Raw genomic sequence first — 18,071 nt, 5'->3', positions numbered from 1 at the left:
GTAAACTAAATAACATATTTCAATAGCTCTGAATTTCTGACAAGCATCTGTGTTATTTTTATGAAATCCTGAGATCCCATTAAAAATCTAAATATGATTTGAACTGCTAATGTTTCTGGTAAAGAAACACACTAATGTTATGGATTCAAAAACAACCAAAATCACGATACTAACAAAGTGAATGGCTTCCTGGTGATACTGCTTCTACCCGTCAGTGCTTAGATATTATCCCGCTGAAAAAATGAATACAGAATTCCAACAAACTGTCATCAAATGTCTTTCTATTATAAATGTAGATGAAATGTATATCCCCATAATGACCTAAACAATAAAGTCTATGGCTTTTACTTCTTTACCAGGCTAGTTACATGATGTTGTCTGTTGAAACATTACTCACAGGTCAGCTCCCAGCATTCCATTCTGGACTTACATCTCCCAGCCCCTTGGCCACTGATTCTTTATCTGTGTTACCTGCTATAATTCAATCAATATTAGAGACATGTCAACATTCATCAAACAGTGTGTTATCCCCAAATATGGAGCAGGTCAATTCTAAAACTGTCAATCAATGGTCAGATTGAACAATCGAGTTGGGGCAGCCGGTTCCTTTCGGTCCCTAAATAAAAAAAAATGTACATTGTGAAGTTTACACTCCCCTTTTTTTACACATTATCTCATGTGTAAACAAAATCCTGCATGGGAAGAAAACCTTCAGGTCATAATGGATTATAAGACAATACCAAACATTTTTCCCAAATGTACATCCATCATTTCCACAGTAAACACTTGAGAGTGTTTCTCTCCATCATTCAGTCCTAAAAGAAACAGAATCTTCATGTTTTAGTTTGAGTTTCACATTCTGCAAACAGCCACCTCCTGTGGGAGTGAAACATCATCAAGCAGATTAGAAACGGTTTCCCCTTTTGTGCAATGTTAGGAAACCTCTCATTTCACACATTATTATCACACAAAAATAATGTGTTAGTCCAAAAACATGCTTGATTAGTCATTGTTTTAAATCATGCAGTTGCACTGATCAGATGCAGACATACACTCACTCACACTGTCAGGTTGTAAAGTCAGGTTTTGGTCAGGTACACCTCAGAGTCAGTCATTGAGAGTGCCTTCCCAAGTTACCCTGTCGGTCAGGGTCAAAGGTCAGTTGGTCTCAGTCTTTTTGGCCATGTGTCGTGCCCTGCAGAGATGTTCCAGCACAGGCCAGCATCCTCCGTCTATAAAAATCTGTATATATGGAGCGCCATCATTTATTAATTCACAATTACAACTATAATGTTCAAAATATCTCTGTTTTCCCAAATTCCCTGAAAAGTGTTAGCCAAAGAAATGTCACTTCCTTATTGTACTACTACTGCAGTTCATTTACACCTAATCAATATTAGCACGTCTAATAGATGTAATTCAGAAACTTGTGTACATCACTATTATCTTGTGTCAAAACATTATCAGGATCTGTAAAGCTCTGCTATGTATTCCATAACTCATTCTATTAATTTATCTTCAATTCTGGTGCACTTAAAGAACAATGTTACCCTCTTTAACAGTGCGTGGAACCCTGGGTGTCCTGAACATGTAACAATCACTCCTTCCTTTATCAAGGACCTAAAAACAGAAGTAATTTCATCAATGGTTTGTAGCTGAACTTAGGAATCATCCCTCATGGTAGGTATGTTTTTACTTTTTAACATCTCTAAATGTCAGTTAATTACCAACTAAATGAATGTCCATTAGGAGGTGGTGCCGCTAGTCCTCTAAACTCATAATCTGGTGCCGTGCGCTTCCTGTGAAGCTGCAAGTAAGATTTTAAAAACCACTGCAGGGTGGGTCGAGTGACCCCTCCTCCCTATTGGTCGTCAATAATATGCACCCTTCTAATGGGTGATTGAAGGCCCCACATTATTTCCCATTTCAGCATCAGCCCTCTTTACTCTAAAATTACTTTTTAAATAGGAATATGTAGAAATGGAACAAATATTCAATCTTCAGAAAAGTTCTTAACCAATGTCTATCTGGTGACTAGCCAACATATTTTAAAATGTCAGATGTATAAAAATAAGCCTAAATACTCCCTTACCATCAAAGTCCAAATCTAGACACAAGGTGAACAGTTTTGGTAACGGACAATTTAATCTAAAAACAAAACAAAATTGGACTTGTGTCCTTGTTTTTTGTTCTTCAAAATACATTAGCAAATACCCTGCGAAGTATTCGCAACCTAACTAACCCTCCCTAGGATATGAAATCCATTAATCCCTTTACTCATAGTTAGTTTATATGTCTAAATTATTATGTGTGACCTAATAATCAGATGTCTTGTTTGTCAACCAAGAATATTAAACTTTAATCTTTTCAGTATTCCAGACCATCGTTTAAACAATCAGCCTCCCCTCTCAAACACTAATGTTATTGTTGTACACCACCCTCTGGAAAACTCTTGCACAGTTATGCTGTCAAATCATCGCATATTTTCCTCAGAGTCTGAACCGTCTGAGACCAGCCTGTCTCAAGATCTTGTCACAATGTGAACAGTCAGTAATGCGTTGTCCTCTGCAGCTGTAGTCAATAGGATCAATGAAACTCTTGCACTGGGATGTCCTGAGGGGGAAGGCACCTCTGGATCAATGTGCTACAATCCGCAGACACACGTTGTCCTCTGCACAGCAGGAATCCCCCAAAACTGCTGTTCCTCTTCCCACCACTGTTGCCTTGGCAACGAGGTACACGCAAAATGTCAAACCCTCCTCAGATGCGTTCTTTGCACAGTTCTTCTGTTTCTGTAGTGAGCAACTCTTCACCAACACACTGATTCAGAGTACAACCCAAAGGTGGCGCACAACTTTCCAGTGCCGCTGTAAATCACAATAAATCAGCAACTGGAGATAAACTCAATTTAAATCTCTCCCCCAAAGGGTTACAAAATAAAACGGCTGAGTGTCTATATGGTCAGGAATGCTGAAACATGTGAATGTTAAAACAAATCAATGGCAGTAGTCTACCCAGATTCTTTACTCCATTAAAAGTAGTAAAATCACATTGTAAAATCACATTGTAAAATCTCTTTTGTCTAGTTGAAGTCCTGCTTACTTCATCTTTAAAAAGGTCTTTAATGGTATCAATTGTGGACTTCCTTAATATGAATTGTAAATGCAACATATGTTCTCTTTAGAACACAGATATGACAGTAGCTGCTGAAACTGGTTAATAGCAGTTTTCTGTCAACCTAGTTAAGCCTGTTGTTGTTATATCTAGTAAATATATTTTTATTTCATGTTTACTCACAAAACAATATGACATTATTTAGAAACAAGTTTTACTCTCTTACCAATAGAGTTGTTCATCAGTGAGTTCAACAGATGCAGCCACCCCCGCTTGTCCCATAAATAAATTGGTTGTGGTTACGTCCCACATGGACATAGCCACCTCTGCGTCATATGCATATGCATAACTTTGGTCGTCTTTTCTATCATAATTTAGCGTTAGATGGGGAGGGTCTGGAGGGGAACCATAAGGCCTGAGGAGGTTAATCCACGGCTTCCATTGTTGAAAAATGGAAAATAGTCTTGGCGTGTTGTCCTGGGGCCGGTCGAGCAACCCCCAGTATATAGTGGCATACTGAGTTGCATCTGAGATTGACCCAACAACATCTGAGAACCTGCGGCCATCGCATTGGGTGCAACGGGCTGCACAAACTGGCCATAGGGGGCGGCCATCGCATTGGGTGCAACGTGACCCTGGACTTGGTGTTGGGCCTGTGGGGCTGCCTCATGGGGTTTCTGGACATGCTGCACTTCTGCACTTCTACCCTTGTCCATGCCCTCTCTGTCCCCTTGTCCCCGCCCTCTCTGTCCCCCTTGTCCCCGCCCTCTCTGTCCCCCTTGTCCCCGCCCTCTCTGTGGTGGGGGCCCATGTGGGCATTGCCTATACCAGTGGTCGGCCTGTCCACAGGTGAAGCACCCCTGCTGTGGATTTTGGTTCTCTCCTGGAGCTGCTACAAACCCTCCTCTACCTCTAGCTCTGCCTCTGAACCCGCCCCTCTGTTGCTGAAAACCATTATTGTAGCCATATTGGGGCTGGTTATAGGACGGACCTTGGTTGGGAAAACCCCCTTTTTGGTTTGGCTGCCTCGGTGCCTGCTCTGCTGGCTCCACGGGATGAACAATCAACTGTTTGGCACTCTTCATACTCTCATAAGCCCTGACACCTTCTGCAATTAAGTGAAGTATTTCTTCCTGTGTAGGTGGTTGTGCTGGCACGTGCGTCCCTATACTGTCACTAGAGCGTTGAAACTCCTCTCCCTGGGTCGGGGTTTGGACTGCGACCAGGACTGGGGGAGTTTTGGCCGTGAAGGGGGTAACAGCTACTCCGTTCATGGCGAGTGCTGCATTATGACAAAGCCTCCGTATTTTATCTAACTCCTCCTTTTCTTTGTTTAGTTTCCTCCGGCTTACTAATCCGTGCTTTTTTTGGTTTAGGTCACCCAGTTTTTTTACAAGTTGTCGTTCATAAACATTTAGAGCTGAGCTTAAATTTCCTAGAGCTTCATCTCCTCCCACTCTGTCTTCTTCTATCATTTTTTTTTTATGGAGGAACCCAAGGTCGGCACAAGCCTTTTTCTTGTCTCCCTGTTTGAGTCCACTGAGAATCAATCTCTCAGTCTGTCCCCATTTGCTCTCGGAAACTTCCGGGAATTGGGACGTGTAAATCTTTATTTTTAAACTGTCCCTCCATGGTGATTATATCTTATTTATCTGACTAGGTTGCTATGTGTTCAGTGTTATTTATTAATATATTGGACAATACTCGTCGTTACTCCTAACGTAGTTAATGTATTTATTTAACTGTCCTGCCCTTAATTCAAATGTGTAACTATTTTGAGTGTAAAAAACTGAAGTATTACACCCCCACTTTGAATGATGTATATTTATATATATATATATATATATTATATTATATTAATCAAGAAGTACTACCAGAAGCACTTATAATGCTATTAACGGACTGGCTTACCGAAAGGCAGTTGAGTAGTACTTGAAATGTTTTGGCTCTATTAACCCAGATATATATTTCAATTATCCTGTGTTCTTATTTTTTATTTTCCTAGTCTAACGCACTTATTGTGAGTCGCTTCGGATTAAAGGCGCCAGTCAAATGGAATGTAATAATGCAAGAAGTACTACAAAATACCTCCACCAGATGGCGGCACCTCACCAGTTCCACCTCACTTGAGGGGAAAGATGCTTCTGAGAGCAACCAGCTTAAACTTTGCGTATTTATCTGACCTTTTCTCCCTTATTTATTAGTAGTTATTCACATAAAATTATTCCCCGTACAGTCTATCGAGCTTTTTTGGTGCGATGTTTATTTCAACAGATAATGCGACCTTAGAATGCGCTTCGACACGGCTTTTCAGCTATATGACATCCTCATGGAGCCGAAACCCAGGTCAACAGAATCCTTTATCGTCACGTTTAGCTTCTTAGATTAATAACCCCACAGAACAAGAGAACGAGATTCCGTTCGTTTCAAAATGACTTTTTGAAATTTGCGTATCTCCTCCTGGATTTATTACATATAATACACTCCAGCGTCCTATGAGGCTGAAGAAGTATTATTCAGTTTCGCCCTGGATGGATATCATTTCTTATGAAACCCACTGGACTTCCCCGACTGAAATTGCCGACTTGATTTCTGTAAAAACCAACGGGGCCCTGCACCATTTTCTTACATTTCTCGTCGCTTCACGTGTAGCATATCCCCTAGGTCCTTAACCTTTGCTTTATCATCATGAGTAGTCCATAGTTACCTACTTTATTCTATATGTATTGCATAATTATATTACATTTATAGTCCGTCGTTACCTATCTATGCTAATGTATGCATTACACTATCTTATAAGATCAGTAGTCCGTCGTTACCTACCTATACTAATATATGCATTGCATTATTTTATCATAAAGTCTATGACACTGAGAAATATTCCTGACAACTCTAAAAAATTTGAATATATCCAAATCACAGATTTCGAGTGTAACGGGTATCCGTGCTTACCTGTGTTTTTGTATAGAGCTCTGTTTTTAGTTGTCAGAAGTATTTCGAGGTGCCCCCCTGGACTGCTTCGTCCGCTGGCTCCTGATGTGACTCCCTATGAACTCCCACTCGCTAACGTCGCGTCACCACTTGTTGCGAGGTCTGAGTTTTTACAACCCAACTCCTCACCGCGTGTTGTTTTGACGAGTCCTGCTTGAAATCATAACAGGGAAGGAATTAGAAGACACCAGGATACCAGTTAAACAATAATCCGTTTTAATTAAACAAAGTAGTAATAATGCAATACGATATAATATAATACATTACTATACAATTCAAAGAATCATATAAGCAACGTGTGGAGTACTCCCGCCCTTATTCACGCACTGCGGACATCCTGTCGTCTTGTCAGCGCATGAAGAGAGACCCAACAACCAGAAAAACATTTCCCTAATACAACAAGGGGTGGAGTTTCATTTGGGAGATACTAACACGCTGTCTCACAGGGAATTAGCGCGGGCAGCTTTGAAAGCCACAGGTGTTGGGAAGGCCTGCAGGAGGTACCTCCCCCTCCCCATTTGTAAAGCCTATCGATGGTTTAACCCAGAAAACATTATCAGGGATAATCTTTACACTCCAAACAGAAATCACCATTAATTCTGCATCTTTCTTCTTCACAAATAGCTTAAAACACTCTTTTGATAAACAGGTAAAAAGTCAAACAAAAAACTATTGTGCTCATCTTCCTTTAAGAAAAAGGCAACATTGTTTCAGAAATCTATAAAAAAACCTCTCTATATTTGCGAGGAAAAATGTACCTTTTGTTCCTTCAACTATTAACACACAGGAATGTATAAACTCACACATATACTTATTCAAGATATATAGACTTCTCTGAAACTTGGCCTGCTTGAGATCCTAAACAGAATAAATTCTCCCCACACCAATCACCCTGTCCTGCATATCTTCACATCCCCCACTGCAATAAAACTTATTTTACAGCCCTTTGTCTCTCGCCATTTTAGTCCTCACATTTATGAAAGGATAAAAACAGAGAAATCACTATAAAACACAAACACAGGTATTGCTTGAACAGTATTCACTTAACTGCTACTATTTGATAATTACCAGGGAACTCAACAGACCTCTTTTAATGTCTGGAAATTGCAACAAGACTTTCTGCCATTTCACATGTATCACACTTCTTTGGTACAATATCTCACATCAATTTCCACAATATGCAGGAATCCTGAAGTCAAATGTAATACCTTTTAAGACCTTTTTAAGACCCTTTCCATACATTTTAAGACCTCATCGCCACTTTGAGTTTCAACCGGTTACATTGATACACTTTACCTCACATTGACTATATACAGTATTGATTGTCCTTCCTCCTTAATCTTCCAACCATTTGGACGCAGACTTGCATTTCCCCATAACGATGTTGTTTAACAACCGGCGTAAACGGACCTTCGCACGCTATCAAGCAGTGAGCGTGCGATGTCCTGTTCAGATGACGTCAAATCCAACGGGATGCCATAAATAAACTACACAGAATCACACTACACACCTACGCCATGATTACATTCAGGCAGACTGTATAATACAACCTCTTTGGACAATGTATATACTTATTGAAAACAAGCTACTAAATGTAATACCTTTAATACTTTTGAATAGCCTTAATTTTCGCTAAATTGATTTATCAACTTTTAATATGTTTTAAGACCCCGCGGACACCCTGGTATCCATCCTCCACTTGCCTGTCGAAATGTTAACAAATCCTCATAATGTTTCCTCAGAGGATAACAACCACCGACTTCGGTCCATCTCGGAGGGAGCTGCTGGAGGAAATGTCTCTGCAAGCTGAAGTCCTGAACAGGATCAGCTGTCTGCTGCTGGAGAAGAACGACAGCCTCTGTGCTCGAGACAGTGAGTTTAGAGCAGAGCACTCTTATTGCATAATTAGGCCAACAAATATGTATACTCTGATTATAACATAGTCAACAACAAACTTTTGTGGAAAAAATGACATCATAAATGAATCTATTTTGGATTTACATCCTCCCCTCTCTTCTTCTTCAGTCCTGCCTAAGACGCAGAGAACGAGGGCCGTGCTGTTGTTCTGGGAGGAGTGTGTAACTGAGAGCAGCTCTCCTTTCTGCTGCCTCTCCGACACATTCTCCAGGACGTTAAAGAAACGTTACACACACAAGGTGAAGGCCAAGCAGCCCGGACAGTCAGAGAAAGGTACGGCAGTACATACACTTATTTATCTCTTTTTTTTACATATTGTTGATTTTTTTATACTTATTTTGTGATCATTAATTTACGTTTTTTAAGTAGGCTACATTCTTATTCAGGATGTTATGCCTTCTACTACTGTATAGTTCACTTAATTTCCCATAATTAAATCTTTATAAACTGTATCTGCATACAAATCTGTGGGCAACAGGAAAAGGGTTTGGTATCAGTTGAGTTGCAGGACTCTGGGTGCACCATGTCTGAATCCTTCCTTAAAATCTTTAAATGTCACTATGGTTCTAACAAATTGGGGGTTACCATCTAGAACAGTACTGGGCATTTTACGGCCCGAGGGCCACATCCGGCCCGGAGGTTGATCATAAATTATAACATAATGAAAAAAAACAGCAACCTTTTCAAAATAAAAGCCACACAGCTGTATTGCTTGCATGTCGTAAATACTTTTCTAACTGTGTTGCTTTTATTTTGAAAAGGGTGTTGCTATTTATTTATTTATTATGTAGGCCTACCTAAACGCACGTGCGGTGAACAGCTACAAGTCATGCTGGCCGGCTAGTCCTCGAAATGTCCGCAAACGAGATGGGTCTGGCTGCAGACCGCAGCAAGGAGGCGTTTCCTATAGGGGCGTTTCCTATAGGGGCGTTTCTTATAGGGGCGTTTCCTAACTTTTTTTATCCAATAGCAACTTAAGGGATTCCAGCTGCTTTTATAAATCCTCGCAGAAGAAGTCATTGTTCTAGTGATGGGAATTCCGGCTCTTCTTGGTGAGCCGGATCATTTGGCTCACCTGAAGAGCCGGCTCTTTCGGCTCCCAAAGGGCTCTTCAGTTTACCACATATTATACCTTTTAATTCAATCAAATGTAGCCCTGTTTTGACTAATGATTTATATGTGTACACATATATCACTTAAATTATTCAAGACATCCTTTGTACTGAAGTATTCAAAAGTAAAAATTACATGTTTAATATAAATTATTTGCTGTGGCCAATTGTTTTCATTGCATTTACACACCCGTGTAACTCTCTGATACCACCCAATGAATGCATTGACTTGCTTGTAGAACCACGCTACACAAAACAAATGGCAACACCTATAAAAACTATTTAAAAAAAGGGGCGACTGTATCAACCTATATAAAGTATATAAATATAGTTTTTCTCCCTGCAGGAGAGGGGAGCGTGCTTTGAGATCAACTGCTAGGCTGCAGCGGGGAGAAGAGGGGGACAAAAAGAGATCTCCGTCCTCCGTGTTTTATTCTTATAGAAGTAAGAAGAGAAGTAATGGGTCAGAAACCCTCCTCTTTACGCAGCGGTCCAGACATAGACATCATAGCTACGGCGACATATATTCAGTTGCCAGTTACTTTTGGCATTAGGGCAGGGATATCTTTCAAGGTTTGACATAATGAATTGTGCTACTTTTAAGAGATGGGTCTGGCTGCAGACCGCAGCAAGGAGGCGTTTCCTATAGGGGCGTTTCCTATAGGGGCGTTTCCTAACTTTTTTTTATCCAATAGCAACTTAAGGGATTCCAGCTGCTTTTATAAATCCTCGCAGAAGAACTCATTGTTCTAGTGATGGGAATTCCGGCTCTTCTTGCTGAGCCGGATCATTTGGCTCACCAAGGAGAGCCGGCTCTTTCGGCTCCCAAAGGGCTCTTCAGTTTACCACATATTATACCTTTTAATTAAATCAAATGTAGCCCTGTTTTGACTAATGATTTATATGTGTACACATATATCACTTAAGTTATTCAAGACATCCTTTGTACTGAAGTATTCAAAAGTAAAAATTACATGTTTAATATAAATTATTTGCTGTGGCCAATTGTTTTCATTACTTTTGGCATTAGGGCAGGGATATCTTTCAAGGTTTGACATAATGAATTGTGCTACTTTTAAAGCAAGCAACGATGTTTTCAAATCTGTAATCAAAAAGCTCCTCAAAAACACTATAGAAGCAGTTCCTGCCGTTGTTACGTTAGTTCAAACAGTAACAATGGACTACTTTTCTTAGCGGATGCATGTCAATTTAAATCAATACAAAAAACTATTTTTTAAATCAATAAAATCTTTTTCTAAATCCATAAAAGCATTTCAATTATTATTGGGAGTCATGTCGTTACTTTGTTGAGAATGTGGCCATGTGTAATAAGCGGGATAATGTCCACATTGCACATTGCATAATGTGCCTTCATGCCGATCTAGATCCCTCCGCAAAAACAAAACAAAAAACGGCTCGTTCGCGGGCGAGAGCCGGCTCCCGTCCTTCACTATAGGAAACGCCCCTATAGGAAACGCCTCCTTGCTGCGGTCTGCAGCCAGACTCTATTGCCGCAAACGGCAAAAAAAGAAAACATGGACCAAAGTATTTATTTACAGAAGTGAAAGGTAAAGCTGTGTGTTTAGTTTGTGGTGCGCAGGTCGCTGTGTTCAAGGAGTACAATGTGAGTCGCCGCCACGATGCTACCAAACACGCAGATAAATACAAGAACCTGTCTGTGGAAGAGCGGGCAAAGGAGTCGGATGCTTTGCTAGCTAAGCTGCAAAGCCAACAACAACTTTTCACAAAACATTCCACATCCAGAGATGCAGCTGTCAATACGAGTTATGTCTTATCCCACAACATTGCAAAAAAAAGTAAACCGTTTTCGGACGGAGAGTTCATTAAGGAGTGTTTGTTGGACTCTGCCGCACTAATATGCCCGGAGAAAAAGGAGGCATTTGAGAAAGTGTCCCTCTCCCGACGCACCGTTACGAGGAGGATTGAGGACATCGCGGGAAATCTGGAGCTTCAGCTGCAGAATAGAGCGGTCAACTGACTTTTTTTCCTTTGCTTTGGATGAGAGCTGCGATGTACGTGACACTGCCCAGATACTCATCTTCCTACGTGGGATAACTCCGGACTTCAAAATCACGGAGGTGCTGGCAGCCATGCAGTCAATGAAAGGGACAACAACAGGGAGTGATTTGTTTACGGAGGTAAATGCATGTGTGGAAAAGTTGGGACTGAAATGGGACAAGCTGGCAGGCGTGACAACGGATGGTTGTCCAAATCTGACAGGGAAAAATGTTGGACTATTGAAGAGAATGCAGGATACAGTGACAGAAATTAACCCTGAGCAGAAATTGGCATTTTTGCATTGTATTATACATCAGGAAGTGTTGTGTAAGTCAGTGTTAAAAATTAACCATGTTGTTGATGTTGTAACTAAAATAGTTAACTTCATCAGGGCAAGAGCATTGAATCACAGACAGTTTGTTGCACTTTTGGAGGAAAGTGAGACTGAACGTCATGACATACCATGCAGCTGTCAGGTGACTCAGCCTGGGCAAAGTGCTGAAAAGAGTATGGGACCTGAGAGAAGAGATTCAAGACTTCTGTGTGAAGAAAAGGAAGGACATCCCACAGCTTTCAGATGCAGACTGGATGGCAGACCTTGGTTTTGCTGTAGATGTGACTGCACTAATGAGTGAACTAAATGTCAAACTGCAAGGCAAGGGCCTTTTTGTGCATGACATGTGCAGTGAAGGCTTTCATGAGAAAGCTGCAGCTTCTCTCAAGCCACATGGAGGACAACATTCTCACGCACTTGCCAACACTGAAGGAAGCCACACCATCAGCTGATCACCTCCAGAGGTACTCATCCATGTTAGAAGCACTGCATGGTGAGTTTTCAAGGTGATTCAAAGACTTCAAAACAGTTGAGAATGAAATGAACAAGATATTTTCCCCATTTACATGCCATGTGGATGAAGCACCCAGTGATGTTCAGCTTGAACTCATTGACCTGCAGTCTGACACACTTCTGTCAGAGCACTTTAGGTCAGTCTCTCTGCCTGAGTTTTACTCTTCCCTGAAAAAGGAGAACTTTCCACACATGAGGAGACGTGCTCAGAAGATGATGGTCCTCTTTGGATCTACCTACATTATGTGAACAGACATTCTCAGTGATGAAGTTCAACAAATCCAGATACAGATCCTCTATCACTGATGATCACCTCTCAGCTGTCCTTCGCATATCCACCTCAGACATTGAACCAGATTTCCGTGCACTTGTTCAAGCCCAAGACCGACTGGATTTTTCTCACTGAACAAGTCAAATTAACTGAAAAACAAAAATCAAAAACACTAATTTCTTTTTGTATAAAGCTGATTCATTTATTATCTGTTACATACTGTAAAACACCTTTTCAGTATTGGTTTGTGAAGATTAACGTGTCAAACATTTAATTAAATACTGATTCAATGATTGTTTTTACTGTTTATTACCTCTATAGGAGTATTTTCCTATTTGGCCCACTCCACAATTTCTTATATTTATTGTAAGGGAACATTCTTATTCTTTTGATTACCAGTAACAGCTCATACAAATATGCAATATACTGCATTCTATAATGGGAGAAAATGTATATTGAGCAGAATTAAGTTCAACTTATTTTGATTCGGCCAACACAGCTCGAGTTTCTGAAGTGGCCCCTTGTAAAAAATAATTGCCCACCCCTGATCTAGAACCAGCCTTTGGTTTCAAAAGTGTTCTGGTTTACATTACATTACATTGCATTTAGCTGACGCTTTTATCCAAAGCGACTTACAATAAGTGCGTTCGACCAACAAAATACAAACTTGAAGAAAACAGAATTATATAAGTACATCAGGCTTCATAGAGCAAAAACATTTCAAGTGCTACTCAACTGGCTTTCGATAAGCCAGCCCTTTATTAGTATATAAGTGCTTTGTTAATAGTTCTATCGCTCGAAGTGGAGTCGAAAGAGATGAGTTTTCAGTCTGCACCGGAAGGTGTGTAAGCTATCTGCTGTCCTGATGTCAATGGGGAGCTCATTCCACCATTTTGGAGCCAGGATAGCAAACCCATGTGTTTTTGCTGATGGTAACTTTGGTCCCCTTCGCAGCGATGGTGCAGCGAGCCGTTTGGTTGATGCAGAGCGGAGTGCACGTGCTGGGTTGTACGGTTTAACCATGTCCTGGATGTAGGAAGGGCCAGATCCATTCGCAGCATGGTACGCAAGTACCATTGTCTTGAAGTGGATTCTAGCAGTTATCGGAAGCCAGTGAAGGCAGCGGAGGAGCGGCGTGGTGTGGGAGAATTTAGGAAGGTTGAAGACCAGGCGAGCAGCTGCATTCTGGATGAGCTGCAGAGGTCGGATGGCACATGCAGTTAGACCAGCCAGGAGGGAGTTGCAGTAGTCTAGGCGTGAGATGACGAGAGCCTGGACCAGAACCTGCGTCGCTTTCTGGGTCAGCTGGGGACGCATCCTCCTGATGTTGTAAAGTGTGTATCTGCAGCAGCGGGTTGTAGCAGCTATGTTTGCATTGAAGGACAGGTTGTTATCTAGGGTCACACCCAGATTCCTTGCAGTCTGAGTCGGGGAAAGAACAGAGGTGCCAATGTTGATTGTTAGGTCAAGAGTGGGACAATCTTTTCCCGGAAGGAAAAGCAGTTCAGTCTTGTCAAGGTTGAGCTTGAGGTGATGATCAGACATCCACTGAGAGATGTCAGCTAGACAAGCAGAGATGCGTGCGACGACCTGGGTCTCTGAGCGGGAAAAGGACAGAATTAATTGGGTGTCGTCAGCGTAGCAGTGGTATGAAAAACCATGCGGGCTAATGACTGATCCGAGCGAGTTTGCGTACAAGGAGAAGAGGAGGGGACCAAGAACAGAGCCCTGAGGGACCCCTGTAGTTAATTGACAAAGGTCGGACTCGGACCCTCTCCAAGTAACCCTGTAGGTGCGGTCTTTGAGGTATGAGGTGAGGAGGGAAAGTGCAGAGCCTGAAACTCCAAGTTCTTGGAGAGTGCGAAGGAGGATCTGATGATTCACCGTGTCGAATGCAGCAGACAGGTCCAAAAGGATGATGACAGAGGAGAGGGAGGCTGGTTTACAATTGCAGTCTGAGTATTAATAATAATAATAGCTTGGATTTATATAGCGCCTTTCATGAGACCCAAGGTCGCTTTACAAAGAAGAACAGGAGTAGGAACAAACATACTGTAACAAAACAAAAGGCAGTCAGACAAACAGTCAGACAGACAAAACAACAAATAGATTTGGGGCCAAAGGCCTTAGCAAATAGATGGGACTGGCGGGCCCTTTTGAAGGCGTCAAGCGTGGGGATGTTGCGGATCTCCGCAGTGGGAGCGTTCCAGAGGGTGGGGGCTGCCACACTGAAGGCTCTGTCCCCGAAGGTTCTCAGGTTGGTGCGGGGGGTGGTAAGCAGGCCAGAGTCTGAAGACCGCAGGTTCCGGGGTGGGGCATGTGGGCGGAGGAGGTCTGATAAGTACTGGGGGGCATGGGCATGGAGGGACTTGTAGGTGAGGAGGAGGACTTGACCGGCAGCCAGTGGAGGTGGATGAGGGTGGGAGTGATGTGCTGCCAAGGCTTTGTATGTGTGAGTACCCTAGCAGCACAGTTTTGAACACACTGGAGCCTGTCCAGGGTTTTGTTGGGGACCCCAAACAGGACACCATTGCAGTAGTCCAAGTGGGAGGTGACAAAAGTATGAACTAGGGTTTCTGCAACCAACTCCGACAGTGACGGTCGGAGTCTGGCAATGTTCCTTAGATGAAAAAAGGCAGATTTGGTAACAGACTTGACGTGGGACTGGAAGAAAAGTGTGGAGTCAAGGATGACACCCAGTTTGCGGGCTTCAGGAGATGCGGAGATGGAGCAGCCGTCAACCTCAAGGATGAAATCACCAACCTTCCGGAGCAGCGCCTTGGGTGCCACAACCATAAGCTCCATTTTCCTGCTGTTGAGTTTGAGATAGTTGGACGACATCCAGGTTTTTATGTTGTGCAGGCAGTTGAAGAGAGACTGAGGGGGGAGCTGGGAGGATGGAGTAGTGCTGAGATATAATTGGGTAGCAGTGGAAATTGAGTCCGTGATGGCGGATGATCTGGCCGAGGAGGAACATGTCAAGGGTGAACAGGAGGGGGCCAAGCACAGAGCCCTGGGGTACACCGTGATTGACTGGGGCCGGGGGTGAATTTGAGCCATTGATGGTTACAAACTGTTCCCTGTTATGGAGATAATGACCAATCATGTTTGAACAGGCATCCATGCCGCCCTAACAGTCCGTGTTGAAAGCAAAAGATGCTACCAGTTCAATTCTAACTTCAATTTTGGGTTTGTCTCAGGTTTGGTACTCCACTGTAAACAATGAACTATGCACCAAGAGGAATATGTAATTCAGGAATTATATATTTACAGGCCGAAAAGGAATGTAATTTATTTATATAAATGTGTATTAGTTAAAAGATGAAAGAATAAAGATACAGCAGGTTGGTTAACAAACTACTGAGTTCTTAAAATATTTAAAAGTCAAGAGTTTCTGATCTGCAGAGATAGGAAATCAAAGCACTAAAGGAGGCCTGGCTCCTCCAGACTGGTCACACAATGCACTGACTGACGGCCTTTCTCTCCCCCTCTCCAGTGTTCTCTCAGCTCCTGCAGCAGGTGCACAAAGCCTGTCGGATGGTGCCCAGCCCCCGGCCGCTCTGCAGCCCAGAGAGAGTGTCCCTCTTCCAGCTGTCCGTCTATCTGAAACGCTGGAGCATCCTGGAGCTGGGAGAGCACATCTCACGCCTCTCAAAAGAAGGTACATCCATCAGCTTTAAATCTATAGACATTTTAGTTCCGAGGTAAATAAAGAAATTGTTTGAAAAGGTCAATGTTCTGGGGATTTAATTCATAGGGACTTTTCTTTGGTAGTGTTCACACATGCAAGTTGTAGCTTGTTTGTCAATTACTATTCCTACTGTGGCAATATGACAACGCCCAATTCAAACGATTTTATCAGAATAATCTGAAATGTGGAATGTATGTAAATAATCCCCACTTTTTCACAGTTTGAATAAAATATGTTCATAGATAGAATTGGAGGATGAAACCCTCTTTATTGGTCACACTTACATGCACACAGCACACACAATGTATGACATAACTTACTTGATCCATTAAAACCCTCTCGAAGCTTTTTAATAATTATGAAAAAATGCCTCTTCAATTCCAATAATGCCTATTCGATAATTAACAAATGCATCGTCAAGGCAAATAAAATAGCTAAAATGTGTATGATGGGAGTTTTAATAAAAAAATCTCTATAAAAATCTCTAATAAAATTGGATGCTGCGTATCACAGTGCTCTGAGATTTGTCACAAATTGTAAAGCGCTTACACATCACTGTACACTGTATACCAAGGCAGGTTTACCATCACTCTCTGTACAGAGGCTCAGTCACTGGTACACGTTTATCTATAAAGCTTTGTTGGGTAAACTCCCGTATTATATCTGCTCTCTGATCACACAGAGAGTTGCAAGCAGCTATTGTCTGAGGTCACATGATGTAGTCTTGTTAGATGTGCCAAGAGCAAGGACTGTCTTCGGTAAGACAGCTTTTATGTGCGCAGCTCCACTTGCTTGGAACAATCTTCAGCAAGAATTGAAACTGAGCAATCTCATTCCTCTGCATGTTTTTAAAGCTAGGCAAAATGAAATGCTTGCTGATACAATGGGCACTTGTAAATGTCTGTAACTATGTATCCTGTAAATATAATGTATGATGTCCTTTATTGTTTTATGTTTCATGTGGAATCTATATGCTGCAGGTCTCCCTTGAAAAAGAGATCTATGATCTCAATGGGACCAATCTGAATAAATAAAGGTTTGAAATGAAATGAAATAAACAGAAGTTCTAAAACCTGGCCTGATGCAGGTAACCTCGTGGAAAGCTCCCTTTTAATGATATGTATTGCAGCTTGTTTCAGAATGCTCTATATCAGTGGTTCTCAACTGGTCAAGCCTCGGGACCCACATTTTTCCTTCGTCAATAAATTGCGACACAACATTTTGAAATTTCACACAAATCTATTCAACAAAAAATCAGCATACAATTGTAATTAAAGTGAAGTTCAGTGCATATATCCTTAAATCCCTTCACAGAGCTAAAGTATGCTTTTAAAGAAAGTTTAATCTGATGATGGTCATTAAGTTTCTAGAATAAGAGTTGAACTCTATAACATAAAAAGGCACATTTGACACATTTTGAGCCAATCCTGCAAATTCACCACATGTGAAAAATGTGACATGCTGTATAAAGAGTAGTTCTACCGCAAAGTTATTCTCCGTCGGGACTTCCGGCAACAAAACCATGCTGATTGGTCAGAAGACTCGAAAAAACATCAGCAAAGATATTTATTGAGAAGATGATCACTACGTCACAGAAGTTTTCAAAACAGTTTATGTTCTCCGGCATTTCCAGTCCAACGCCTACTGCATGCGCAGCGTTAGAAAATCGGGCTTTCTAAATATAAGTTTGACTTTTCATTTTTCACTCGACCCACTTTTGGTTTGCGACCCACCAGTTGAGAACCACTGCTCTATATCATCCATCACAAATGTTAAGACAGCAAAGAGCATTGTGCCTGACTGCTATCTGCTTAAATTAGATGTGCATTGTAAGTAAAAAAAATAATCAGCAAGAAAGGGTGTTGTCACGCCCTGATTGGCCAAGAGCTCAATTCCTAATTAGGAACCAACAGGTGATCTGAAGGACCCTATAATTAACCCTATTATGACAAGGCCATTTTATTAACCTCACAAAATGAATCGGTAAAGAGAATGACATGTGATGTACCAAATAATTAGGGACTGTAACAAAAGTAAACATGGTTGAATCCTCAACCTGAAAAGTCGTTGAAGCAATCACCATACACAATTAAAATAAGATGGGCAAAA

The 18,071-nt window shown here is 41.6% G+C and overlaps 1 protein-coding gene across 3 annotated transcripts in view; it reads left to right on the top strand.

The window, feature by feature from the left end:
• Positions 1-18,071, top strand: part of ripor3 (RIPOR family member 3) — a 122,718-nt gene that overhangs the window by 97,766 nt on the left and 6,881 nt on the right. For all 3 annotated transcript variants that reach the window (XM_034083972.2, XM_034083970.2, XM_071203214.1), the window contains 3 exons: positions 7,848-7,977; positions 8,131-8,295; positions 15,768-15,932. In XM_034083972.2, coding sequence (XP_033939863.1) covers positions 7,848-7,977; positions 8,131-8,295; positions 15,768-15,932 — 460 coding nt within the window. The remainder of the gene's footprint in view (positions 1-7,847; positions 7,978-8,130; positions 8,296-15,767; positions 15,933-18,071) is intronic.

This window comes from Pseudochaenichthys georgianus, chromosome 5, assembly GCF_902827115.2.
Source record: "Pseudochaenichthys georgianus chromosome 5, fPseGeo1.2, whole genome shotgun sequence".
Classification (NCBI taxonomy): Eukaryota; Metazoa; Chordata; class Actinopteri; order Perciformes; family Channichthyidae; genus Pseudochaenichthys; species Pseudochaenichthys georgianus.
This window is presented reverse-complemented; position numbering and strand designations above follow the sequence as displayed.